The 27,912-nt window shown below is 39.5% G+C and overlaps 1 protein-coding gene across 5 annotated transcripts in view; it reads left to right on the top strand.

The window, feature by feature from the left end:
* The window catches only part of NELL2 (neural EGFL like 2), a 380,423-nt gene that overhangs the window by 325,265 nt on the left and 27,246 nt on the right, over positions 1-27,912 (top strand). For all 5 annotated transcript variants that reach the window (XM_059682635.1, XM_059682632.1, XM_059682634.1 and 2 more), the window contains one exon: positions 27,385-27,525. In XM_059682635.1, coding sequence (XP_059538618.1) covers positions 27,385-27,525 — 141 coding nt within the window. The remainder of the gene's footprint in view (positions 1-27,384; positions 27,526-27,912) is intronic.

The raw sequence follows: 27,912 nt of genomic DNA, 5'->3' as shown, positions 1-27,912 counted from the left end.
AACACCCTACATGTTTGTCTCCACATTGCTTTCAGAATAATATCCAGAATTGCAGCTCCAGCAAATAAGTCCCTTCACTATCTGGCCCCAACCTGTATCTTCTACCTTGTCTCATATCTTCCCCTGACATAAATATGGACCTGCCACCCAGCTCTTTGTCATTCTTCCCTGTCTATACACAGGCTGTTCCCTCTATTTGGCATTCCTTCAGCACTTGTCTTTTTAATTGTTTCAGAAGTCATTTACTTACCTAGCCTTTCTGGCAGAGTCTATACCTCTATCATAACCCTTGCAAGTTCATTTCCAGTGCTTTGTTAATATGCTTGTAGCTTCTAAATTGATTGCTGAAGAGTTAGGTCTCACCGAGGTTAGTGCTCTTAACAAATCTCACCTCCTTGGAAACGGCCCCATAAAAGTGCCAGTGTGTCTCTTTATTGAAAATAATTCCTTGATTCCCTCTTCTTCCTCAGTTTCAGTGATCTTGTATCTGTCTCCTCTCCCTGTTCCTAGCCCCTTTGGACTGATGACCAGGTGTGGTGTTTGTTTCATCCCTACCTGCTTCTCATGGACCTGGGGCTCCCACACTCCTGCCACCTTCAGGGGCAACTCCATTAGGCCTGTGTCCTGGTCAGGCTTTCAGACCAGCCCTCTGGGGAAGCACCTGCTTTCCTGGAATGGGGACTAGGTGACTTGTTGCTGAATTCAAGGTGCCCAAATGATGTCTGGAGCTTATTAGATTCTAATAATATTTGTCAGATTGAGTTGCACAGAAAAAACCTACAAGAAACTACAAAGACCCTTATTCCTTCTTATATGATGCCTGCTACACAGGATTAGAATCATCAAGTCGGAGAGACTGTGTCCCTTCCCCTTCTGTGTATAGGGAGGTAAAAGAAGCTCAAGAGCTTATTTTGGCAACATATCCATAGTGCAGATTGGTGCTCTCTTACTGCTGTGCTCAACAGCGTGGACCTGGAGGCAGCATGCACCATGAGTGTGTGTAACTAAAGCCTGTGAGCCCTAACAGCTTAATCTCACCGGATTTCCAGGGCCCAGTACCCAGACGTCCCCTCTTCAATCAGTCCTCCGCTGCTCAAATAAGGGAAGTGGGCAGTGAAAGATAAATGCTATGTTATCCATCCCCAGGCAGATTTGCTGTTGGATTTGTCTCCAGCATAGATGGACTGCTCAGAAACTCAGTCAAGTTGAATAACACAGCAGGCAAGCCTAAGGAGCTCTGAATTGGGGGATTCGGTCCAAATGCTGTGGCCTCCTGCCACGCTGGCCTCCGCAACTTTTAGTAAAGAGAGCCTGAGATTTATCAGGGGTTGAAAGGCTATTGTGATTCCACTCTGGGATTCTGATGTTTACTCTTCACTTTGGTGAATGAGGCGGCTGATCTGTTTGCAGTCAGGTCTTTGAAGTGGAGGACAGTGTCAACTGGGAATCATGCCTAATGAGCTCAGGAAAGCCTGTGAACATTAATTCTGCTCCCACAATCAATTTTCATTGTCAGTAATAGGAGCGATCAAAGATTTGTAAAAAAAAAAAAATAAAAAAGGCTGTCCACTCTAGGATTATGGGCTCAAATAGAGGGTTGTTGGTGGTAAGACATACACACCAATATCTGTTATGTTAGGATACATGATGAATTAGTAAGTGCTATAAGTATTCAGAGAGGGGAAAATCCCACCTCAAACTAGGCCTGACCTTCTAGTCTTTTTAAGATTCTACTTCTCACAATTAGGTTCATTGATTTCCAAACAGGTTGAGTAGTCCACTGCCCACCAACCCTTCCTCTGAACCCCAGTCTGATGTGGCTACCCCAGGCCCCCAAGCAATCCTTTGCTTTTAGCACTATGTTGGGAACAACTGCCAGGGAGACTGACCTGCTGATTCAATTAGTATTCAGAGTTGTACTGCTCCTTCCCAATCACACAGTTTGCCCATTCTCAAAATGAGGCTTCCCACATTGTTTCTGAGACTGTTTTTGCAAAATTTCTGTTTTGTTTTGTTTTGTTTTTTAACATGAGGCTAAAATATCATGTTCCTGTTAAGTAACTCCCTGTTCTAATGCTCCTGTACCTAACCCCCCCCCAATTCACACAGCCTCCCTTTATACCATCCCCTCTTTTGTTTCCCCCAGTTTCTCTAATTGATTTTCTAATTTTTATGCTAATTTTGGTACCTTTCATAAGGAAAATTTGTTAACTGGAGTACTAGATGATTTGTTTAGTTGTTGACAGTTATGGACCAATACATGATTAAAAATCAATTTCTGACCATTTTATGGTTATGTGCATCAAGCTGAGGAGCACAGATTACTTTTTAAAAAAATAGATTTTATTGATTTCTTACAGAGATGAAGGGAGAAGGATAGAGAGCCAGAAACATCAATGAGAGAGAAACATCGATCAGCTGCCTCCTGCACACTCCCTACTGGGTATGTGCCCACAACCAAGGTTCACGCCCTTGACCGGAATCGAACCTGAGACCCTTGAGTCCACAGGCTGACGCTGTATCCACTGAGCCAAACCGGTTAGGCCACAGATTACTTTTTATTACATATTTTAATAACTTTGTTGAGTTAAAATTGACATACGATAAACCATACATATTTAAAGTGTAAAATTTTATAAGTTTTGATATATATCATACATCTATGAAACCAACACAACAATCAAAACAGTGAAAATATGTATCACCCCCTGAATTTTCCTAGCGCTCCTGGAACTCCCCCATCCCCAGGGAGCTACTGATTTGCTCTCCGTCACTAGGTTACTTTGCATTTCCTGGACTCAGTCTTCATTATTTGTGGACAGGGCATCCAGGTGGTTAGAGAGGCCTGTGCAGGTAAATACCTAAACATACTATGGCCCAGTTTGTGGGTCTGCCAACTGTAAACAAGGTGGCATTCATTCAGAATTTTCAAATGCACCATTCTTCTCAAAGTTTCACCATCAGAATGTCACATAATTTGATAGCTCAAGTTCGGAGTCCATTCTGAAAATTTGCCTGTATGTGTAAATATTTTAACATGCCTCCAGCCTCCACCACCACCATAAGGTTGTTTCCTATTTAGAGTACATCGTATCTGCAACCTAAAGTCTGTCCTCTGTGATGCTGCCTCTGTCACTAGAGTCTAAGTCAGAAAATATTGTGCACATATTTCAGTCCTATTTGGGTGGAGCTGTTGTATGTAAATTATCTAAGATGCAAGATTTTCAGGCATTAGGTTCCAGAAGAAAACAGCTGTGTTTGTGTGTGTGTGTGTGTGTGAAATAGTGTGTATAAATCAGCTTTCTTATTAATTTAGACACTTAAACCCTTCTATTCTCACCATGCCCAATTCATTGTCCTCTACAGTCTTTATGGTTTACTTTCTAAAATAGACTAATTATTTTAAGCATTTATAGTGTGTCAATCATAATATATTTGGATTTTTAAATCCTTTGCATTACCCTTAGTTACGGTAATGCTGCTTAATTTTTTTAAGAACATTTTTTTATTTTGATGACAAGAAAGGGCTTTTTATGTATTTGCTGAGGAAGAAATTCTAGACTATGTTTAACAGGGTTTCCTGTCTGTAGATATGAAGCCAAACAACAGTCTAAAACTAGCAGAATTATTCTCTTAGAAATTTGCTGCCTTAGGGTCAAAGGTTATATTAAGTCGTGGATCAACCAGGATGATAGAGGTGAAAAGACTCATTTATAGGAAATGTTCACCTTTAACCAAGCCTCCATGGCCCAATTGAAATATGAAGATAAATAGAGTAGATAATAGAAGCAGACCAAATAAAACCTCGGCAACGAGGAGCCCAAATTACAGGTCATATTTTATGGCACATTGGGGATCTTTGGCCAATTTCAAAATAAAATTTGAAAGTCACAGCAATAACTTGAAGACATTGAGAAAAATAGCACTATTATTAATGCAGGGATTTGAGGATGGTTTCCTTAGAATGTAAGCACAAGTAATGAGTTCAGTGTTGTTGTTTTTCAGGTTTTCATAAACTCTTAACATTGTCTACCAAAAATCATTTGGTATATACTCTCCTTGTGGAGAAATTCTGTATAATATGAAGAGAGCTGGTAATAACAACTATTGGTAGAAGTCTTTTAAAACAACAACTGGAAAACACAATAAACTTGTATATAATTTTAGAATAATTAGCTCCATTGTAAGAGACCCCGTTTTCTGTGAAATTCCAGATGGTCAATCTGAGTGAAGAGAAAGTTTGGGTCAGTCAGTTCGAAAAATAATTATTTTGAAAAAATATGTAGAGGCTTTTCAGAAACCCTTCTAAGAGATGATTTATGGGGTAGCATCATCTCCTCATAAAACACCTGTTTTTTTCCCATACCCTTAACCAATCTATCCATCAGGGATTTTCTCTGAATTTTCCAGTCTTTGCTACAGTTTACAAAATGGGTGGCTCCCTTTTCTCTGTGTGAGCTGGGGCTGGGTAGTGGAGGGGGGAGCGAAGGACCTTCGGAGAGGAGAATGCCATGCCATTTGTAGAGAAGAGGGGAAGGGAGGTACACAGGAAGCACTCATATTACTGCATCAGGTTGTACTCCTGCTAAACAGATCTATCTTTCTTGCTACATTACGAGCTTCTCAGGTCCCATATTCTCTTCACTCATGTATGCCCAAGGTCTGCTAAATAGCAGGTTCTTAGTCAAATGTGTTGCATGAATGAATAAATTAATTAATATAAATGGAGACACCGTGGCTTATGTATATTATATACGCTTCAGAAGAGACAGCACCCATGTTCAAGGGGGGAGAAACAGGAAGCAGAGCACACAACAAATGACACTAGATTTCCTGTGTCTGTGTGGTAGAGAGGTAGAGTTATCAGGTAGGCTACGAAGGGCACGGTATTGAATTAGTCAGGGGAATATTACAGGCAATAACATATAGAGCCAGAGCCAAAATGCATCATGATTTAATCACAAAGGAAGTTTATTTCTCATGTAACTGTCCAAGGTGGGTGTTTCTGTTTGGTGGGGAGTTTAGGGAATACAATTCCTTCTCTTCCCCTCCCACCCCCTTTGCCCATTCCCTGAGACCTTGTTAACTTTATCCAGTCATCAGAATGGGAAGAAAGAAGGGGGTTGGGGGCAGCACACCTACTTCCTAAAATCCTTGACTGCTCATATTCCATTGGCTGAAACTCAGGTAGATTAGCTGTGTGCCAAGGAAGAAGAAATACATTTCTGTTAAATGTTAGCAATCTCTATCACTGAGAACATACCATTTTTCCCCAATAATTTATCTGATTTGTAAGCACTACGATTCTCTTTTTTTCAAAATAATGAAATTGAATATGTAGGTAGAAAAATGTATAGCCCATGTGGTAGAATTCATCAATTAATTTCCCTGCCTATTAGATTTTACATTCCTATTTAATTCTCTAGACATAGGGTATATTAAAGTGGAAAAAATTAGAGAAGCTATCTCTATGGCTTAGGGAGAACATGCCACTAGGGCATAACTAAAGCTTAGTTAACAGAAAGTTTTCCTATCTTTTTAAACATTTGCTATAGGAAAATAGAAGTATAGAGTGATCAATTTCATAGTTTTTCATCACAGCAATTTTTAATGTATTATATTTGAAATAGTTCCAGTTAAAATGTGGGACAAATTTAATATTTATCATTTAGCTTTAAAGTCCCAAATATAATGTCTAAGTAATTATCGTTAGTGTAATTCTGAAAGAAACTACTGGTTAATTGAAAACAAAATGGAAGCTATCAGTATATATTATTTTCTTTAAACCACATAAAAGTTGAATAGTTTAACTTTTAGGTCTGCTTTCGTAATGCTTTCTCTCTGATTTTAAAGTTTCAAGGTCCTTCTTGTTTTGTACTAGTCACTGTGAGCCAAAGTTTAAAAGACCAAAACTTATGTTCTGAAATCCACTACAGAATTATTTTCTTGGAAGAAATACAATTGCTTAAATAGTTCATTTTATGAATGTTTTTTCAATTGCTCTGAAACACTCATCTGTGAATCCAAATGCTTCCCACTCAAGAATCAGACCTCTTTGTTAAGGATGAATGCACCCGAGTTCAACAGATATTTCTGAGGGCTACCGTAACCAGACTGTTTCCTAGGAACAGAGGGACTTAAAGACGATCATGTAAGACTCTGGCTCTCTGAGGGCTCTCATTTGGAACCCAGCTAAGTGTCCATCAGTGGGTGAATGGATAAAGAGGATGTGGTGCACAGGCATACCTCATTTTATTGCATTTCACGGACATTGTGGTTTTACAAATTGAAGATTGGTGGCAACCCTTCATTGAGCAAGTCTATCAGCGCCCTTTTCTCAACAGCATTTTCTGACTTCATGTCTCTGTACGGCATTTTGGTAATTCTCACAATATTTCAGACTTTTTCATTATTATTATATTTGTTATAGTCATCAGTGATCACTAATCTTTAATGTTACTATTTCAATTGTTTTGGGGTGCCATGAGCTATGCCATATAATGCAGGGGCAAACTTAACTGATAAATGGTGTGTGTGTGTGTGTGTGTTGTCTGCTCCACTGACCGGCCATTCTCCCATCTCTTTCCTTGTCCTCGGGCCTCCCTATTCCCTGAGACACAACAAGATTGAAATTAGGTCAGTTAATGAGCCTGAAATGGCCTCTACATGTTCAAGTGAAAGGAAAAGTATCTCATTTTAAATCAAAAGCTAGACATGCTTAAACTTAGTGAGGAAGGCATATTGAAAGCCAAAATAGGCCAAAAGCTAATGCTATGGTGGTAATCATGTTGCAATGTATAGGGTGTCCCAAAAAATGTACACACAATTTGAATAATTATAAAGGCAGTGTTTATTAAAATACATCTAATTTTCAAATTTGAGTTATCAACTGTTAAAATGTGTATACATTTTTTGGGACATCCTATATAAGTGTATTAAATCACCACAGTATATACCTTAAAATTACACAATGTAATATGTCAATTATATCTCAATAAATATGGGTGGTGGGCAAGGCTAACAGGCACTGAGCTAACTATGATAAGTTCAACATCAAATGCAGCAGGAGAACTGGAACCCAGAGAACTGGAATGGCATCTGGACAAATAAGATCTGGGAAGACTTTGATGAGCCGAGGGAAGGAACATGTGCTCAAGAGAAAAGGAGCCTTATAGTCAAAAGCTTGGAGGCAGGAGAGTCCAGGTCACATGTGGGGAAGGAGGGAGCAGTGCTTGTCTGGAGCATAGGATCTGTGATCTGTGGAGTGGGTGCAGTGGGAGGGAGACCAGATGGCCTTGACCAGCTTCCTGCGACATTCACTTGCGTGAGGGGTGCCTATGAGCTACTCTTCTCATCCATCCTGGTTTTATTTATACACTCCATATTTTTGTGCAAATCTTTTTAAACTACAAAAGCAAAGTATATTTAATTTAACAAGATTTATAAAATGAAGAAATGTGCAAAATAGAAATAATCTGCAGTATTAAAAATTGGAGCTAACTGCTATCTTATTCAACATGTGAATACATATTTACATACTAGAATATTTTACCCATAATTTTAATTCTGCTTCTTTTTATATGACATTTTATCATGTGTTTTCCATGTCATTAATTTTCAGAAACATCATTTTAATAAGCTGTATAGCATTCCATTTTTATCCATTTACCATAATTCAATCACTTCCTCATCACTGTGCATTTAGATCATTTTCTTTGCTTGAGCAGCTTAAAAATGAGCTAGTATGGATAAAATTAGGCTTCCAAATGCCTCCGTTGTTGACTAATGCACTGAGAATACTAGCAGGGCAAACTTCTTACCACCCCCCTTTGTCACGTTGGCTCCTGCCTCTGAGCAGCGGCAGGATGAGTACCTGGGGACCACGTGCTTCCACAAAAAACTACAAGTAGCTCGTGGTGGCTCTGTTCATATAGAGATTATTTTTCTTTTGGGTCCCTTCATCTCATATCTTTGATCACTATCTATAGTAATAATAGCATAATATGCTAATTAGACCAGATGTCCTTCCAGATGAAGCCAGGGCTTCGAGGGAAGCCCGGGTCCCAAGTGCCTGCCAGCAGCTAGAGGGGAGCCCGGGTCCCAGGTCCCGGGTGTCAGAAGGAAGCCGGTGCCAGCAGCCGGGAGGAAGGAAGGCCTACTCTTGCACAAATTTCATGCATCAGGCCTCTAGTTTAAATATAAAGAGGAGAGAGAGAGTAAATAATGATGTAATGGAAACTAGATACAAAAGATCGATAAAATACCTGGCACTTAGCCAAACAAATGTCAGTTACTTTCCTCCTTTCTACTCCATTATATCAGGTACTCATAAAAATATGGGCTAAAGGATATATATATTTTTTTATTTTTAAAAATACACTGCCCAAGTACAGAATGAGGCAGTGTATTTTTACTTTACGTCCGTAAGATCAGGCACTCAGGGTTGGAAACCCTTTGATCTAGCATTTGGTTTTGCCTTAGTGACAAAATTGGGTTGTACAGTTGATATGATTGATCATGAAGAAATAGGTTGTTAAAGGAAATAAAAAAAATAATTAGTCTGGAAGAAGTTTGATTAAGTGACCTCGTATTGACAGGATCAAACAAGTTGCCATCAGTCAGTGTGGTTAAGAGGTTTTTAAAGCTCCATAAAAGAGCAAACCTGTCTTTAAGAAACCTATCAGCTGGTTTACTTGATTATAATTGGAAGGAGTTAAGATTTGCCCAACTCTTTTTTCTTTTTGGCATTTTTTCCTTTCAATTATCTATGTGGGAGAGATGTGATGTTTTATTAGAGGCTGATAAACCTGAATCAAGCTAATGGGTGTTTCAGCAGAGATGGAAGCAGTTATTATAATAAAATGGTTTGGAAGTAGAGAGCCTGTCAGAGCTCTGACACTCGCTGAAAGCCAGAAGAAGCTGTCTTTCGGTACCTTTCATGGTTAGGACCACTCAGAGCCCCATCAGGTGACTTCTTATTCAGATATATGGAAACCGTACTATTCTACTTACTTGTTTATTGGCATCAGTGAGCCCACCTTCCCTCACTGATGTAAGTTTGTCAGTTAGCTTGCAAATAAATACAGAAGAACTATTTTGATTGTCATATTATCAGTCCTGGAATGCCATTCAAAGCAAATTTTCCTGAATAATCAGTAAGTGAGCTCAGCAAGATGCGTATTAACAATTAGTGCTATCTTACTAATTAGAAAGCGTGCAGTTAATTATTACACAAAGACAATCTAGCCCCCTTATTCCTACTAGATCAGCTTCTTTCTTGTCCTTCTGGAAGTAATCGAGGTAAATCAAGTAGACAATCGAATCCTCATTGTTAGAAAGTGGCTCAGAAGCACACGAATCAGACTTCCTATTTTTGCCCAGATTAAGAGCAGTCTACTTATTAGTGTAGAGCCAGCAGATGCTTCATACTCAGGTTATTGTGGGAGCCTAATTATAATATCATCTATTATATGAAAAAAGCATGCCTATCTTTACAGTAGGTACTTGAGTACAATGAAATAAAGTGAATAAATGTTGTAAGTAATTGGCTAGTATTTGCAAGGAATATATCTGAAAGTTTCTGCTGATGGTGTTTTACTTTAGTGGCCTAGTTTCCCTTTATCAGAGTTCCAGAATGAGATAATGTCTTTTTTCTGAATTCACCTATTTCTTCATCGGTACTATTCCTACAGGCCTCATGATATCTACCTTGTATCTGAGTTATTTGTGCTAATGCTGTGTCTTTTTATTAGACTGTGAGCTCTGGTGTATATCTCCATAATGTCTCCTGTATTTTTGATGATAGACATTTGATATGTACTTGTTAAATGAATAAGTAAAAATATATTAAGTCTCATATCCAATGCCTTAGCTACCTTGTAAAATATGAAGAAGCTGCAAAGATTTTTAAGTTTTAAGAGGTTTCCAAAATTTCATTTTATTAAATGCTTGGTTCAACTTGTTGCTCAGACATCAGAGGGACTTTCAATTCTATGTTAAACTAGAAGCATTTATTCTTAACTATAAATCAAGAGGTTATTGGAAATTCTCCTTAACATCATTGACAGCCCTCTCTTCTCTCTTGGTTTCCCACCTCCCTGCCAACAGTTTCTCCTGCAGTCCCTCTTCCTTGACTCTTTCTTGGCTCTCTATAATCTCGACTTTAGTAGTTTCATCCAACCTGTTCCAATTTTAGTAGCATCTTGTAGTATCAATTCTGATTGAGACCCTAATATCTCCAGTTTTTTATATCTGTTTTTTAAAGTATATTTTTATTGATTTCAAAGAGTAAGGGACAGGGAAAGAGAGAGAGAGAGAAACATCAATGATGAGAGAGAATCATTGATCGTCTGCCTCCTGCATGCCGCACACTGGGAATCAAGCCCGCAAGGGCATGTGCCCTGACCAAGATTTGAACCATGACCTCCTGGTTCATAGGTCGATGCTCAACCACTGAGCCATGGCAGCTGGACAAGTTTTGATCTTTTTCCAGAGCTCCCATCTCATTTTTCTTTTCATCTAGACATCACTACTAGCATAATTGCTGTCCTATTATACTCAACATTTCTAAAATAAAGCTTCTGAATGTTTTTAAAAAATGTCTTTATATGTATGAAAGAAAAGAGACATATGGTTAAAAAATATCAAACACCATAGAACTTGGAATGAAAAGCAATAGTCCCCTGATACTTCCTGATAGTTTCTAGCAGCCTTTATGAGTTCCTCATCTGAACTACAAAACCAGAAAATGACCTGAGAGACTTATTTCTCACATGGCTAGTACCATACCAGCTTTACAGGAGAGAAGTTAATTCATGACTTACACAGCATGCCTTAGGACATCAGGACTTAATTCTCTCATGAAACTCCAGTTGAGACTAAATGCTAAGAGGGACCACTTTCAATTATTCTAATATGATTATACTATGCTTTATTTAATTGGTCAATTTTAGACATTATCACTCTAAAATATGCTATAATAGGTGAGAGTTTACCTCCTTTATGTCACTACCCTTCCATTCATTCTAATGTAAGTTACCTTTTCAGCCTTCAGCAATATATATTTTCACCTTCATTTTTTGTTTTATCTACTATAGATAGTTTTTCTTGATTCCTCACTATGTAAAATGAAGAAATTGGTCCTGCCAGTCACCTCCATTTACCAACCTGTCTTCTGCTTTTTTCCAATTTCCCTTTCCAAACTTCTGTCTTCTGTCTTTTTGTATTTCAGATTGATAGATATATTCTTTTCAGTAACCATAATGAAACACCCCATGCCCTCTATCAGTTGGACCTAAAATTTGAAAATTCATATTGTTTATTGCCGGGGTCCAGCCCCAGTGGTCCAGGGGTTCCCAAAGGTGAGGACGGAGTCGGCAAAGAATGAAGGACACGGAAACAGCGTTCAGTTGATCAGCATAGTTGGGTTCTGCCTTTATTCTCCTGTTAAATCTGTATTTATACCATTTGATCCTATAAGCTTGCCTCTATAGTCACATCATGGTATGTTTTGGGTCCTCCCTTGACCTTCTACAGTTCCTTGTTTCATGTCCATAGTTTCTTATCTGACCTTTGCCCAAAATCCCATCTCCATCTAGTTCTGTTGATTTTAATCCTATCCATTCTATTCCAAAGGTCAGGGCTAGTTTGTTATCTCCATTCCAAGGTCACTACTCTAGTGTTCTGTTAAGCTACAAGAAAGTAACTGAAGGAGATTATCCTAAGTAAAGATTACGTAGCTTAAGCGTGATTGTTCGTAGTTAAGGTGATTAACTACCCGCCTGGCACTTACTTAAGGGGTTTTACTGATTTATTCCCTTCCTTAGTCCTGTTAATCCCTAACTCCAGGGAAAAATCCCCACCTGGGGAAACAACATTTCTTGAGGAGGTGACCCTGGTTAGAACACATAGCGCTAAGAAGGGGAGAAAACATATTAAGAACAGTATGCCAGGTCCCTTGAAACATATGCTATGCAGATGTTTCTTCCCTGCAGCAACTGTGTCAAGCAGCAAAGATGGACCGGCTTCTAGCAGTTTATGTTATTGTGACCATGTAAATATTGTTTACTAGAGAGAGAATAGTATACATGGTGGGGCAGTTGTTCTTATGGAAAAATAATACAATAATTAATAAATAATAATGCAATAATAAACTCTTTTGCATATTCATAACTGTAAACCTATTTTGTTCCATCCTGTGTACATATATAACATAATGATTTTTGAGAGAGAGGAAGGAAGGGAGAGAGAGATTGAGATTGAGCGAGAGAAACATTGACCCACTGGTCCACCCAATCATGCCTCATTAGTTGCTTCCTGCAGCCCAGTCAGAACCTGCAACCCTCAAGCACCTGGAGAGGCTCCAACCAACTGAGCAGCCCATTAACTATACACCAAGAGGCAATTGGGCTATAGTATTTCTTATCTTTAAAATATTTTATTTTGTTTTTTCTTGAAGTTTCTAATCTATAATAATAAAAGCATAATATGCTAATTAGGCTGGATAGGCCGGACCTCTTCTGGATGTCATGCCAGACCCTTCCTGACAAAGCCGGGGCCCAGGTGAAGCCGCCCAGGGTCCCCGGTGCTTGCGGCCGGCCAGAGGAGGGAAGCCTGGGTCTGAGGTGTGGGGGCTGAGGCAGAGGTGGTAAGGGGCAATCAGGCAGACAGGAGAGCAGTTAGGGGCAATGGTAGGCAGGCAGAGTGGTTAGGGACAATCAGGCAGGCAGGCAGGCAGGCAGAGGCAATTAGGGGCAGACAGGCAGGCAGGCTAGCAGTTAGGAGCCAGCAGTCCCAGATTGCAAGAGGGATGTCCCCTGAGGGGCCCTGATTGCGAGAGGGTGCAGGCTGGGCTGAGGGACCCCTCCTTCTTGTGCACAAATTTCATGCACTGGGCCTCTAGTCTATAATAATAAAAATGTAATTTGCTAATTAGGACGGACAACCTTTCAGATGAAGCTGCAATGGCAGGGGCCAGAGATGGCAGAGGCAGCAGAGGCCCCTTGGCCACCGTGGTGAGCGGGGGCTGAGGCAGAGGAGGCAGAGGTGGCAGAGGCCCCCAGCTGCCATGGAGGGCAGGGTCCGAGGCAGAGGTGGCCACAGTGTTGGCAGGGGGTAGGGGAGGAGTTCCTTGCATGAATTTCATGCATCGGGCCTCTAGTTGATAATATTTTTCCTTTAATACTTCATCATGCATTTATTATTTTAAAAAAACCTCTTCATTATATTCTTCAGTCTATAGACTTCTGTACCAGTCTGCATTCAATCAGGAAAACAGCCACTATAAGTAGTATGGGAATAAGGAGCTTTATCTAGGAATTAGCATTTACAGATGTGGGAGGGGTTGGAGGAGTGAGGTCTGTAAGGCCACAGCCAGAGGATTTGGAAAACATTCAAGAATCACTTCAGACTGCCACCTGAGAACTGGTAAAGAAGCCGGAGCTCCCAGGAGTGAACCACTGACACCGAGTGCCATGACTTCCTAAGAACAATGGCTTCTTCTCTGCTTCTTTCTAGTGAATTTCAGGAGTTCCTCTCATTGATGAACTCTATCACAGAATCAGACAGAGAAATGGCTTCTGGGAAATGTAGTCCCCAGACTTAGAAATAGCAAATGGTTGATAATAGTGTAGGTGCCCTACAGCTTTTCCCCAATCTGTTTCCCTCCTAACATCCTTCCTGAATGGGAGATAGAGTCAGGGCAGAGGTATGGCACAATCTGACATATGTTTTAAAAGAATCACCTGGCTGCTATGAAATCAGAATGGACTGTAGGAGGAGAAAATGGAACCAGAGATATTCATTAGGCTGTTATATTAACTCAAGTGAGAGATGAGGGTGACATGGACTGCACTGGCAAGCATGAAGAGAGTTGGAAGTGATCATTTGATTCTGGATATAGTTTGAAGCCATTGCCAATAGGGTTTGTTGATAGATTTGGTAAAGAGATATGAGTGAAAGAGAGGAATTAAAAATAAGCTACAGTTTTGCCTAAAAATTGATGGTACTGCCATTTTCTGAGATAGGGAAGATTCAAGAAGGAGTTATTTGGTATCTGAGTGGGAAGATAGAGTGAGAAATGGAATATGCAGGTCTGGAAGAGAAAAGAGGCGTCTGGTTGAAAATTTGAATGAGTTAATGTATTATTTTCCTCAAGCTGCTATAAAGAGGGTCCCACAAACTGGGTAACTTAAAATAAGAATTTATGATCTCAGTCTGATCGATGCTTCTCTGTCTCTGGATCTGATTTTGTTCATCAGTTTATGTTGTTCATTATATTCCACAAATGAGAGATCATGGACGGTAGGGGAGGGTGGGGGTAAGGGGAAGAGATCAACGAAAGGACTTGTCTGCATGCATATAAGCCTAACCAATGGATACAGACACCAGGGGGGTGAGGGCATGAGTGGGGGGGGGGGGTGGAGGGGCAATGGGGGGATAAGGACACATATGTAATACCTTAATCAATAAAGAAAATAAATTTTAAATTTTTTTTAAAGTAAAAAAATAAAGGATTTGTGATGTCATAGTTCTGGAGGCTATAAGTCCAAAATCCATGGTATCGTCAGGCCATGCTCCCTCTGAAGGCTCCAGGACGAATCTCTCCTTGCCTCTCCCAGTTTCTGGTGGCCCCAGTCATTCTCTAGCTTGTGACTATGTAATTCCAATCTCTGCCTCTGTCTCCATGTTGACTTTCTTTGTGGTTCACTCTGCATCTTTTCTTATAACGACCCCAATCATTGGATTTATGTAATCATGTAATCAGAAGATTACATACTGAGATTCGTAATTATATCTGCAAAAAAACCTATTGCTAAATATGGTCACATTCTGAGTCCAAGCAGACATGAATTTTGAGGGAACACAATTGAATCCACTATAGGTATTGATGATGTTTAGGTGTTTAAAGCCCTAGTCCTGGATAAAATCACGAAAAAGTTAGTAGATAGAAAACAAGAGATCTGAGAATAGATCTCTGGGGAACCCAAACTTTTGGAGATTGTAAAGTTAAGATATGGAAAGAAGATCAAAATACAGAGGCCATTGAGGTAAGAGGAGAACTGAGAAAGTGGTGTTTCTTTGCAAAGTGAGAAAAGTTTTTCAAGGAGTGGTGAACTACTGATGTAGTCCTTTATTTTGCTGGACTGTATCATCAGTAAATCGTTTTTTAAAATGGTGCCTAAAATGTGCATAAGTTTTCTGTGGAATTATATATTAAATATATTTATTCTGCCTTCAGACAGTTATGCTGAGTATAGAATTCTAGGGTCAAAATCATTGCTTCACTGTCTTATAGCATACAGTGCTGCAAGTGAGCAAAATGATGCTTGGCTGTTATTTCCCTTCTGGAAGTTATTCAGATTTGTATTTTATTCTTATTGTAAAATTTCACAGTGTGTGTTTAGATGTGGGTTTTTGTTTCATTCATTGGTGAGACAGTGTTGTGTATGGGGCCAGGGTTTGACCTCTGTACCTAGGGTGTCTGTGTTCAAATGCCAGTTTTGCCCCTCAATACCCTTAAGGAGAATTACTTAAACGCTCAGTGTCTATATTTCTTCCTCTTTAAAATGGGGAGAGTGATAATATTTCCTTCCTCATGAGACTGCTGTCAGCACTAAACGAGTGTAGGTAGGTAAATCACAGAGAACAGTGGCTGCCACATAGAAAGCCTTCACTGAGTATTGACTGTCATGTCACTATTATTGGGAGACTTTGCTGGGGCCTTTAAATCCCAAAACTACAGACCTATGGAAAGTTCTTCAATTATTATTATTTTAAAAGATGTTTTCCTTCCATTGACTTTCTCTTTTCTTGGTATGAAATTTGTCTTTAGTCAGAAGCTAGTACTTGGGGGTTGATGCTCTTTGCTTTGACTGTATCACACTTTTCGTTTATTTTCCATGTTATACTTTTGAAGATACTATTTCTACTTGATCTTCCAGGCCTTATGTTGCATTTAAAAATGTTCAGCTATCACATTTTTAATTTCCAAGAACTGCTTCTAACTCTCTAATTATCTCTTTTCATAGCACTGTCCTTTTTATGGATGAAATAATCTCTCAAATCTATTTGAAGATATTAATAAGAAATATTTTAAGTTCTGTTCTGTGAATTCTTTCTATTTCCTTCGAGATTAGTTTTTCTGATGGTGTATCTTGGTTATTCTCTTATATTGTTATAAACTTTTCCCAAGTATTTCTTGTTTATTGATTTCACATTAATGTTTCAAGAGTGACGAAATAGAAACACTGACTTTGAGCTTTGATAATGAAGTAAAGTTTATTGACTGGCAGACTTACAATAGGGGAACTGAAAGGGAGCCAATTACTTACACTTGGAGATCTCTACATGCTGAAAGGCAGGGGGCTTTGTTCCAAAGGATGACAACTCCTACACCAGCTGCCTTAGTTTCCTTCAGATGTTTTATTTACTTATTGTTTACAAAGGAACCATTCACTCTGGCCTCAGGGGTGATTGCTATCTTGAGGCAGTCTGCTCCAGGTGGGAGGAGGTGGGTGGGTTGATTGTTCATCACTAGACTTTTAATTCGCCCAGCTACTCTCAGCTCCAGGTCTCAGCAGCCCTGCTTGGTATGTTTTAAGTGTTATTACATACTTTGATTAATAGTCTTATCTTTAAAATAAAGACAAAAATCCGCCCTCAGATCTTTATGAAAAGGTATACAAAGAAATCTAAACAAAATCATAAAATGTTATTATAACAAGCAGTTTTATTTTATTTATTTATTTTTTAAATATATTTTATTGATTCTTTACAGAGAGGAAGGAGAGGGATAGAGAGTTAGAAACATCAATGAGAGAGAAACATCGATCAGCTGCCTCCTGCACATCCCCTACTGGGGATGTGCCCGCAGCCAAGGTACATGCCCTTGACCGGAATTGAACCCGGGACCCTTGAGTCCACAGGCTGACGCTCTATCCACTGAGCCAAACCTGTCAGGGCAAGCAGTTTTATTTTATATGACATATATATTTACTTATTCCTTCTAAACTCATGTTTGTTATCATTTTTTAAATTCTTTATTGTTTAAGGTATTATTTCAAGTAGCTTCAGATTCCTTCAAGGCAGACTACTGCCCTCTTCAGCTGTAGGACCACATCACTCCATATCCAGGGGTGGGCAAACTTTTTGACTCGAGGGCCACAATGGGTTCTTAAACTGGACCAGAGGGCCGGAACAAAAGCATGGATAGAGTGTTTGTGTGAACTAATATAAATTCAAAGTAAACATCATTACATAAAAGGGTACGGTCTTTTTTTTCAATAGTTTTATTCATTTCAAACGGGCCGGATCCGGCCAGCGGGCCGTAGTTTGCCCACGGCTGACTGGGCTGTGGCTTCCTTGGCTCTGACCTATATCCCATTTTCTAAGAAAAGACAAATATGTATTAAATTTACTTTCCCAGCTGGTGGTGATTTCTTTTTATCTGTGTTTGCCTAAACTTTGTTATTTTGACAGCATGTTTATAAGATTGGGAGGAAGAAGAGATTTTCAAATGTTTTTAATCAGAAGCCCTGCGCTCTTCCTGTTAAAATATGTATATACATCTATATGCAATGAGCACATTCTCCTCCACTTAATATTTAGTCAACATTTTGACATAAATTTTTGAAGTAGGTTGAGAAGTGTCATCGTACCACCTGTTACTGCAGCTCAGTGAATGCTTTCAAGCTGACACCTGCCTGCATCCCCCCTCTGACCCAGCTGATCGCAAAGGTGGGGTTGCCACTTAGTTACTGGATATTACAGAAATATCTCTCATTCATTCAGCAAGTGTGTATGAATCTGTAACAATGTATTAAATACTTTGCGAGGTGTTCTCAAGGTGTGGTTTAAAAAAAATACAGAAGTAGCCTCGGTACATATGTAGCTTACTCAAAATGACAAGCATTAAGTTACTATCCAAATTAATATTTTCAAACTGTTGTAATATTTAGGAACTTTGGGGGTGAAGGAAATGTTTTATATATTAGTTATGGGAGTGGTTGCGTGTGAAAACTCATGAAATTGTTGTGATATTTTTGTATATAAATTTTACCTCAGTAAAGTTGGATTTAGGTCTGAGGATCTAATGTGTAGCATGGTGAGTAAAGTTGATAGCACTGTATTGTATAATTGAAGTTTACTAAAGAGTAGAACTTAAATGTTCTCAGCACCCCCCTCGCACTCCAAAAAGGATAAACATGTGAAGTGATAAATGTGTTAATTAACTCAGTGGGGAATCCTTTCACAACATATCCATATATCAAATCATCACATGATACACTTTGAATATACACTTTATAATTTTGTCAATAATACCTCAGTAAAGTTGGAAAAAGTAAAGTTGGTTTAAAAAAATGAAGGCAAAAATTTTTTTAGAAATAAATATGGACAAAATATGCATAACACATCCTTTTAGATACCGATTAAGACTATAATATAAAACTATAAAATCATTAGAGAAAGGGGAAATATATCATGTGTATGAATTAATGTAAAGATGTCAGTTCTCCCAAAATCAATTTATAGAATCAATGCAGACCTTCACCTCCCCTATTTTTTTTTTTTTTTGGTTTGTTTATTTTACTGGTGAGAAATTCACAAATTGATAGACAAAAAGCCCAGACTCAAGGAATTTTTGAAAGGGAGGAAGAAAGATAAGGAAGACTTTCTCTAGAATTGAAGTTTTTCTAATTAAGTCAGTGTACTATTTGAAAGTTTAGAACAAAAAATATCTTGTGATAGTTGCTGTTAAGGCAAAATACAGTGAACTCATGGGGGAAAGTACAAAAAACAATGGGCAATAGGAGATCTAACATAGCCTTTGAGTCAGAAAGGCTTTCTCAAGGAAATTAATTGAAGTATGAGACACAGTCAGAAGAGAAATAGTTAACTGGGTGAGGGGATGAGAAAAAAAGAAGAACATTCTAGGCAATAGGGACTCCGTATGCAAAGACTCTCAAGGGAAGAAAAATGATAATACTCCAGAAACCACACATAAAAATCAGGTTCTCTTTATCTTTTTTCCTCTGTATGGTATGTACCGAGACATGTGGACTGTAAACCTGACTGGGGTGATATCAATGCAGGGGACATGAAAGAGCCTTGTATACCAATCCTATCTAATAAAGAGGGAATATGCTAATTGACCCTCACACTGGTGCACATAAGCCAATAAGGAGGGAATATGCTAATTGACTGCCACGCCCTCACACAAAGATGGTCGCCCCCATGTGGTCAAAGATGGCTGCCACAAGATGGCCGGCAGGGGGGGACAGTTAGGGGCAATCGGGCCGGCAGGGGAATGGTTAGGCATCGATCAGGCCGGCAGGGGAATGGTTAGGGGCAATCAGGCAGGCGAGTGGTTGGGAGCCAGCAGTCCCGAATTGTGAGAGGGATGTCCGACTGCCCAATGGGATCAGGCCTAAACCAGCAGTCAAACATCACCCAAGGGGTCCCAGATTGGAGAGAGTGCAGGCTGGGCTGAGGGAAACTGCCCGCCCCCACCCCCCCCCCCTGCCCAGTGCACGAATTTCATGCACCAGGCCTCTAGTTTAAGATAAGCATTAAAAAAAAGAAACCCACATGCTTCTTTATCCCTATTTCCACTGTTTCCCCCCCTAATTAAAATCATTATTACTTTTTTCTTAAACAATGAAAAACAGCTGATAAGGTTATGAGACTGCCTCTAGTCTTGCCCAGTCCTGTCTGTTCAACATGTAGGCACTGCCTGTTTTTCCCAAACTGTACCTACACCACGTTGTTCTACCTTTAACTCTTCAGTAGCTCCTAATTGTCCACAGAAGAAAAGATATTCTCTGGCCTGAACCCGACCTGTAAAACTGCATTTACCTCTGCTCCTTTTCAAATAATCAACTGACAAGTGAACATGTTTTGTATACTCTGAAGGGTTATTTTAGATGTGGAGGTGGAATTTACACATATGAAACGCCTGTTATGAGCCAGGTATCACTTCTATGAGGCCTTGGACAGCTAACAGAAGCAGTTAACAGCAAACTGTTGAGAGAGAAAGAAGGATTATTTGTAGTTCAGAAACAGAAAACTCAGAGAGGTTTAGTAAAATATTCAGTGTTACACAGCTAACAAGCCGAAGAGCTGGACTTCCCTCACTTTAAGGTATACACAGAGATATCTCAAAGCATTAGCTGTTTCTGATTGGCCAAGTGTTGGTTTTGAGAGGCAGCCTAGTGTGGGAGAAAGAGGCCTGCACTTGGATTTGAAAGAGTTCTGATCTACTGTGTGACCTTGGACAGTGTGTTTGCTCTCACCCTTCTTTATCTAAAACATAGTGATAGGAATATGGTTATTAGGAGGACTAAATGCTGTAATGATGACATTATATTGTGCTTTTTTAAGGATCAGTCAATAATTTCCTAATTATGAACTACAAAGTAATGAAAATTTTCACTAAATCTACAATGTCATTACCCCACTTGTGAAGAGTATATCATGATTTTAAACATTTCTTTACATATGTTGATAATATTTTATTTTCAAAATGCTCATTTGAGAAATCAGTCTTATAAAATTTTGGACAGTATTTTATTTCTAAATCTTCTATAGTTATTACAAATACTATAATGCTCAAATGAGTTTGCATTCCTTGAGCACTCACATCTATCTAAATGTTGAAAGCAGATACCCCACAAGCTGAACAAATGAGAGAGGGAAATGACCTTGTGATTAAAAAAAAAATGCTGCAGATAATCTAGAAAGCAAATAATCCACATGTGGATAATTAAAAGTTGATTAATTTGTTTTGAGGATGTTTACTTGCCTACTGTTCATCAATATAATTTAACTACCAGGGCATAGGATAGTTATGTAAATAGTTCAAGTACTATTTTTATGAGAAATGATGCCAGGTTTTTATTAATAATAAACAGTATGAAAGATGGCACTTATTATTTGACTTTGCCATTAAAAATAATGTGCTCACTTGAAAAAATTGGATTTTCTTTTCATTCATATAGAGTAGCAACTAATCAGTTTCTCTTAGCTTTAAAGGGGTGCAGGCTAAACTAATGATTAGGGTCTAGTTTAGGTATGGATATTTCTAGGCATTTGCACACTTTTTGTTGTCCTTAATTATGTTGTTACAATACAAATCACTTATGCATGAGAGATTATCACTCACATATCTCATTTTATAACTGCATTTAATTTTACAAAGAAATATTTTGTCATTTTCTAAAGTGGGCCTTTAAATGCTATCTATGGTAAAAAGCCATTGTCAGTAGCTCCCTCTGAAGCCACCAGTTTGGGTGCCACTGTAGCAGGTCTTCATCCCCACACCAGAGGGAAACAAAGGAAGCAAGACTCGGAAATGTGTGAGCTTCTCTGTGTTCATACCCTTTCCCTTCTTGTTTTTCTGCTTGTTGGTTTGTTTTGGATGATCGCCTCAAAACATATGTGCTTTCTAGAAAATCTATCCTCAACAGTGCCTTCCAATTTTATTACCTAAGTCTATTCTGATCCCTGGAGTCTGACTGCTATTGATGGCTGTTGCTGGATGGCTAAATATCTTTTGGATTTTAGGTTCTCTGTGCTTTGGGACAGCATCTTAATATCATCACTAGCTGGCTGTTCTAAATGTAGCTACTGGAAATGTTCTAATTGCCCCTCAGGAAGTGGGAACTAGTTCCTCTCTAAGATATAATATGTAATGAAATTATAGTTTTTCATAAAACTTATTTTTAGTTGTTTATGTAATGTGCCTACAGAGTACAAAATTTAGATCCTTATAATATAGACTGAGTCATCTGAGCTTATACACTCTTGTATTCTCTTTTTGAATACTTTTATTCAGTTTGGAAAGTAATATGTTCAAAGTTGATAGTTCATATGTGGAATAAAATAATAATTTTCTCTCCTAGGTCTGTTGTTCTCTGTATATTTATCTCAAATAGAAATTTTGGTTTTACCTGACCTAAAGAAAGTACCCCAAAAAATAAAATCTTCAAAAAAAATTCTACTGTTTTCTGTTATTACACAATATGTAAAGCGTATGTCTGCATCCATAGTTATAACTCAGTAATATCCACATTTGTGTGTGGGAAAAAATACTGAAATCTTAAATTGTGGATCAGATTGCAAGTTTTTACTTGCTAAATACTTACTGAGCAACTAAGTACATCAAATGATTTGCAGATGAGGCTGTTTGTTTTATCTCTGACTTCAAAAAAGATCCATGAGCCAAACAAACTTGCCTTCTGGTGAGAAGTGTGTGCTTTGGCAATTCAAGCAAACTTTCATTTTAAATGGTCTTTCACCAAGGTCGAAAGTTTGCATAAAGAAATCAAAATTATAAGGAACATGAAAGTATAAAATGAAGCAAATATATTTTTCTAGTTTTTCTTTACTATCCTATAAGATAGCAAGTATATAATTTGAACTATAACACATGTATAGTTAACAAATCTATCCTATACAATATCCTTGTATATTTTGTAAATTGAGTCATATTTTAAATAAATTAAGGCCTTTCACTACCTAAAGACTTACTCAGGCCCTAACCGGTTTGGCTTAGTGGATAGAGCGTTGGCCTGCGGACTCAAGGGTCCCCGGTTCAATTCCGACCGAGGGCCTGTACCTTGGTTGCGGGCACATACCCAGTAGGGAGTATGCAGGAGGCAGCTGATTGATGTTTCCCTCTCATCGATGTTTCTAACTCTCTATCCCTCTCCCTTCCTCTCTGTGAAAAATCAATAAAATATATTTTTTAAAAAAAGAATTACTCAGAAAATTTTTCTGAAATGTGAATAAGTGTTCCATATCTTGCCATTTTCTAAACTCCAGTCACTTGTATATCCCTTCATAATTTTTGTCATATTCATATGCCAATATTTATTTAATAATCTTTCTGTAATCCCTCTCCCTTTTTAAATTTAAATTTTGCTAGTGTGCTATTAGTATCACTTGCTATATGGAAATAATTCAGAGATATAAATATGTAGCCATTAAAATAAAGGATTTGCTTATTATCACCTAATACTATACCAATGGTGATAGATATAGACTATGTTGGGAAACACTGTGCTACATGAATGTAAATTCAGATTTTTATAAATTTAATTAAAAAAAAAATAAGGATAATTGAGATAGATAGTAAACCTAGTGAGGGCAGAAATTACTTCTGGTTTGTGCATGTTGTTTCCCCACCACTAAGTACTTGGCCCATAATTGGCATGCAGTAAATAGTGAATAGTAAATTAACAAGTGATGCATACATTTATGTATTCATCTTCTAAATAATATTCAAACTGTATATGAAAGTACATATGGCCCATAAATGTTGTATCCTCAGTCTTCAAAATACTGAGTAATATAATGCAAAACATTTCTATTCATTTTTAATGAGCATATTTATAGATCAAGGGAGGTTGCTGTCTAATCTAATAAAAGACAAACATGCAAATTGACCACACCTTTGCTATGCCTTAAGCCACGCCCACAAGTCAATCAGAGCAACTATATGCAAATTAACCCAACAAAATTGGTGGCCGGCAGCCATGGAGCTGAAGCGAGCAGGAGGCTTGGTTGCCCCAGTGATGGAGGAAGCCAAGCTTCCCGGCGGGCTCTGAGCTCCACTGAAGGCAACAAAGTTTCAATCATAGAAGGTAAATAAACCCCAGAATAAATTAAAAAAAAGAAAAAAAGGAGAGGCTGGGAGCTTCCGTCACCGGGGGGCTTGGCCAGCCTGAAAATGCTACTCACCCCAGGGGTGACCCCCCACCCTAAAGGGGGTGTGGCCAGCCTGAAAACAGCCATCAGTCCCTCACCCAGGCTGGCCAAACCTCCATGGGGTGAGGGTCCCCACTGGGGGGGGGGGGCTTGACCAGCCTGCAAACACCCATCAGTCCCTCACCCAGGCTGGCCAGGCACCCCAGTGGGGACCCCTACCCTTAAGGGGGCTTGACCAGCCTGCAAACAGCCATCAGCCCCTCACCCAGGCTGGCCAGGCACCCCAGCGGAACCTCCACCCTGATCCAGGACACCCTTCAGGGCAAACCAGCCGGCACCCACCCATGCACCAGGCCTCTATCCTATATAATAAAAGAGTAATATGCAAATTGGCCCTAACAGCAGAACGACTGGGAATGACTGGTCACTCTGACACACACTGACCACCAAGGGGCAGATGCTCAATGCAGGAACTTCTCCCTGGTGGTCAGTGCACTCCCACAGGGGGAGCTCTGTTCAGCCACAAGTCAGGCTGATGGCTGCCAGTACAGCAGTGGTAGTGGGAGCCTCTCCCACCTCCTCAACAGCGCTAGGGATGTCCAACTGCAGCTTAGGCCTGCTCCCCACTGGCAAGTGGACATCCCCTGAGGGCTGCCGGGCTGCCAGAGGGATGTCTGTCTGCCAGCTTGGGCCTGATCCCCCAGGGAGCGGGCCTAAGCCAGCAGGTGGACATCCCTCGAGGGGTCCCAGACTGCAAGAGGGCATAGGCCAGGCTGAGGGACTCTTCCCCTGAGTGCACAAATTTTGTACACCGGACCTCTAGTCCTATGTAATAAAAGCATAATATGCTAAGTGTTCGACCCATCGGTTGACCGTTTGGTCTACCGCTCACCCGCTTGACCGCTCAACCAGTCGCTATGACACACACTGACCACCATGGGGTAGATGCTCCGACCAGTAGGTTAAATTGCTGCTGGAGTCCGGCCAATTGGGACTGGGTGAGAGGGTTGGACATGCCCCGGAATCCTCCCATAGACCCTCCCCGGCCGACTGGCCCCCATCGGCCCCGATTGGGATTGGGCAAGATGGCCCCAATGAGCCTCGATCACTGGCCAGGCTGAGGGAGCCCACCCATGCATGAATTTGTGCACCGGGCATCTAGTATTGTAAATAAAAAGAAGTTGAAGAAGTTGGAGATGAGGCAGTATAGGAGTAGGAATTGTGTTTGACAAGAGTGATGAGAGAAAATAAATTGAATATATATATATCTGTGTGTGTGTGTGTGTGATGGGATCTGAGGTAACTCTGCAACTGTGTTCAGGCAAGAAAATGGGGCTAAATTAAAGGACTAAATATAGATGCAAGAGTTGCTTCAGTGGAGAAAGCTCTCTTCCATTAACAGCTACTTCCAAATCACCAACACTAATGACCAAATTGTTCTAAAATGAGATATTCTAAACATACCCCTTCTGGCCTTCTTCCAAGAAACTCACTTCTAAAGCTTAAATCCCAACCTATTTTCTTTTGTCCATGCACTTAAGAAATGACATAATCAATTTTCTGCATCATTTGCGTTAGAAGAAAAGACCATGTAAAGCTGAATGCGCAAAGGATGTTGGTCCCATTTATAATCAGAGGTTCATCAGTTAGGGAGGCCTTTGAGATACAAATAGGCTGTTTCATAAAACCTATGAGGCCTTAGTAAGTGGAAGCAATCCACATGTGTCAGGAAGTCAATGGTTAGGTAATTTGCTCACTAGGAATTACTTGGACGGTGGGAACAACTGCCTTGAAGAACTGATTCTTCAGAAGAAGAACCACAGAGACAAAACATCCAGAGTTCAGAAATAATGTTAAACTTTTGCAATAATATAAGATATCTATTTTTTGGCCTATTACCTAATCTAAGAGAATAGTTTGTGCCTTGTTTTAGTGTGGGGACTCTGGGCTTATCAGAACTAAATGAATGTTGGCTTATTTCGCTTAAAAAAACACACACACACAACTTTATTCATTTATTTTAAAAAAATTGTCTCTTTTGCCCTAACCTGTTTGGCTCAGTGGATAGAGCATCTGCGTATGGACTGAAGGGTCCCTGGTTCGATTCCGGTCAAGGGCATGTACCTTGGTTGCGGGCACATCCTCAATAGGGGGTGTGCAGGAGGCAGCTGGTAGATGTTTCTCTCTCATCGATGTTTCTAACTCTCTATCCTGCTCCCTTCCTCTCTGTAAAAAATCAATAAAATATATATTTTTAAATTGTCTCTTTCAAAATTGAACATAGGAAAAGAAAATGAAAGGAACATATACTTCCAAGAATTTGGAGTTAGATGAGACTGAACTAGAAAGGAAATAGTTTGTGCTGAGCTGGAGTGGATCGTCTGGGGTGCAGGACTCTAAATAACAGCTGGATTTCCCTTCAACACGAGGGACATCATCGTGGTGGTCACTGCATCAGGAACTGTGACGCAGGTGTGGGAAGCATAGAAGAAAATGCTATTCTACCTTTGCAGTCAGAGTCTTCAGTCACAACACAAGGCTAGAAGATGGGAGAGGAGTGCATGTGAATATTTTCACAGCTACTAGTACCGTGGTGCAGTGCCATCAGATCACTTAGGGTCCAAGTCAATCCCAAAGCACCCAGAACCCAGAGATATGTGAGAGGAAGGGGACACTCTGCAAGTCAACTCTAGGAATTTTCCCTCTATGATCAAAGGAAGAGACTTGGATGGGGTTGGTTGTTCCCATTATTTAGCAAATAGAACCAGGAGAATAAAGGGCTCCTAATATTTGGAAATATTAATAAACCACTGGAGGAAATATATGAGACTCAAGATACATACCTTTCTTTGTGTAGGGAATTTTGCCAATTTTAGTCTGTGTCTACTTGCAGGCAGCCGTGAACATATAGGTGATCTTCATTAAATCACATATAATTGTTTTACCTCATTTTGTTTCATTTGTCTGATATGCTATCTACTTGGCAAGATATTTTTTGAGGGTTGAATAAGCTAATATATGGGAAACCCATTACATAGTGACAGAAATTTAAAGGATATTGATGCATGAATGCTATAGCCATATGTTGATGATGAGGTTGTAATAGGGTATGCCGATAGTAATGAAAGACCCTAAAATGTTAGTGGCTTAGTGCAAACAGGTGGATTTCTTGCTTATACTGCATGTTCATTTCAAATAGAGAAGGAAGGTGCCCCACATCATCCTCACTAGGGAACTGCGGCTGATCAGAACATTGCTGGTCATTGTGATGGGGAAAATATACATGTGAATCACACACTGCATCTCCAAGGCTCTGCGTAGCAGGGACACATGTCACTCCCTAATTAGCTTTAGGAAGTCCCGGGGCAATCCTAGCTTGTGTCCAGAAGAGCTGGAAATACTTGGTGAGCAGCACTAATGACCATCACAGATAATTTCTTTCCATTTTCTACAGCAGGATGACTTTTGCAACAGAGAAGCTGTCTAGATGTTTTTCCTCTACTAATACCACTACAATTTTTCTGTACAGCTTCCAATAACAAAGTGGACTTTCACAATCTTATGTGTCCTCGGTTTTTAGGATTTGCTGGTGCTAAAATGTTAATAGAATATCTTTGTTTCTTTGAGATAAAAGCAGCAAGTGTATAACAGCCCTTTTTTTTTTTTCTTTCCACACAGACATTGATGAGTGCTCGGATGGCTTTGTTCAGTGTGACAGCCGGGCCAATTGCATTAACCTGCCTGGATGGTACCACTGTGAGTGCAGAGACGGCTACCATGACAATGGAATGTTTTCCCCCAGTGGAGAGTCATGTGAAGGTCAGTTCAGGAGAGGACCTAGAGTTTAAAACTCCTCTTGAACCTGAGGAATTTGCAGTAAGGTGTAGGTAGTTGCCATTGACCTAACGTTTAAGTTGGTGATTTTTGTTGTGTGCTTATACGGCAGTGATTGGAAACATGTTAAAATCTAACTTTTGCTTGCTAACTATGATAATCAGTTTTTAGATTATTAAAATTTGTGACGCTAAACCAATTATTTATGGATATTTGCAACCATTGAGTGTGTTTTAGAATGAATAAGCCCATAATATCAGATACATTTTGGAATTGCCCCCCAAAATAGGACCCCCAAGAAAATCTTGAAAAATAGATGGGGAAAGCAGCATAGAGAGAAAAAGGGGGTAATAGGGACATGATAGTGATATA

Source organism: Myotis daubentonii, chromosome 2 (genome assembly GCF_963259705.1).
Source record: "Myotis daubentonii chromosome 2, mMyoDau2.1, whole genome shotgun sequence".
In the NCBI taxonomy this organism is placed as follows: Eukaryota; Metazoa; Chordata; class Mammalia; order Chiroptera; family Vespertilionidae; genus Myotis; species Myotis daubentonii.
Note: the sequence above shows the minus strand (reverse complement) of the source record. Positions and strands in the feature narration are given on the sequence as shown.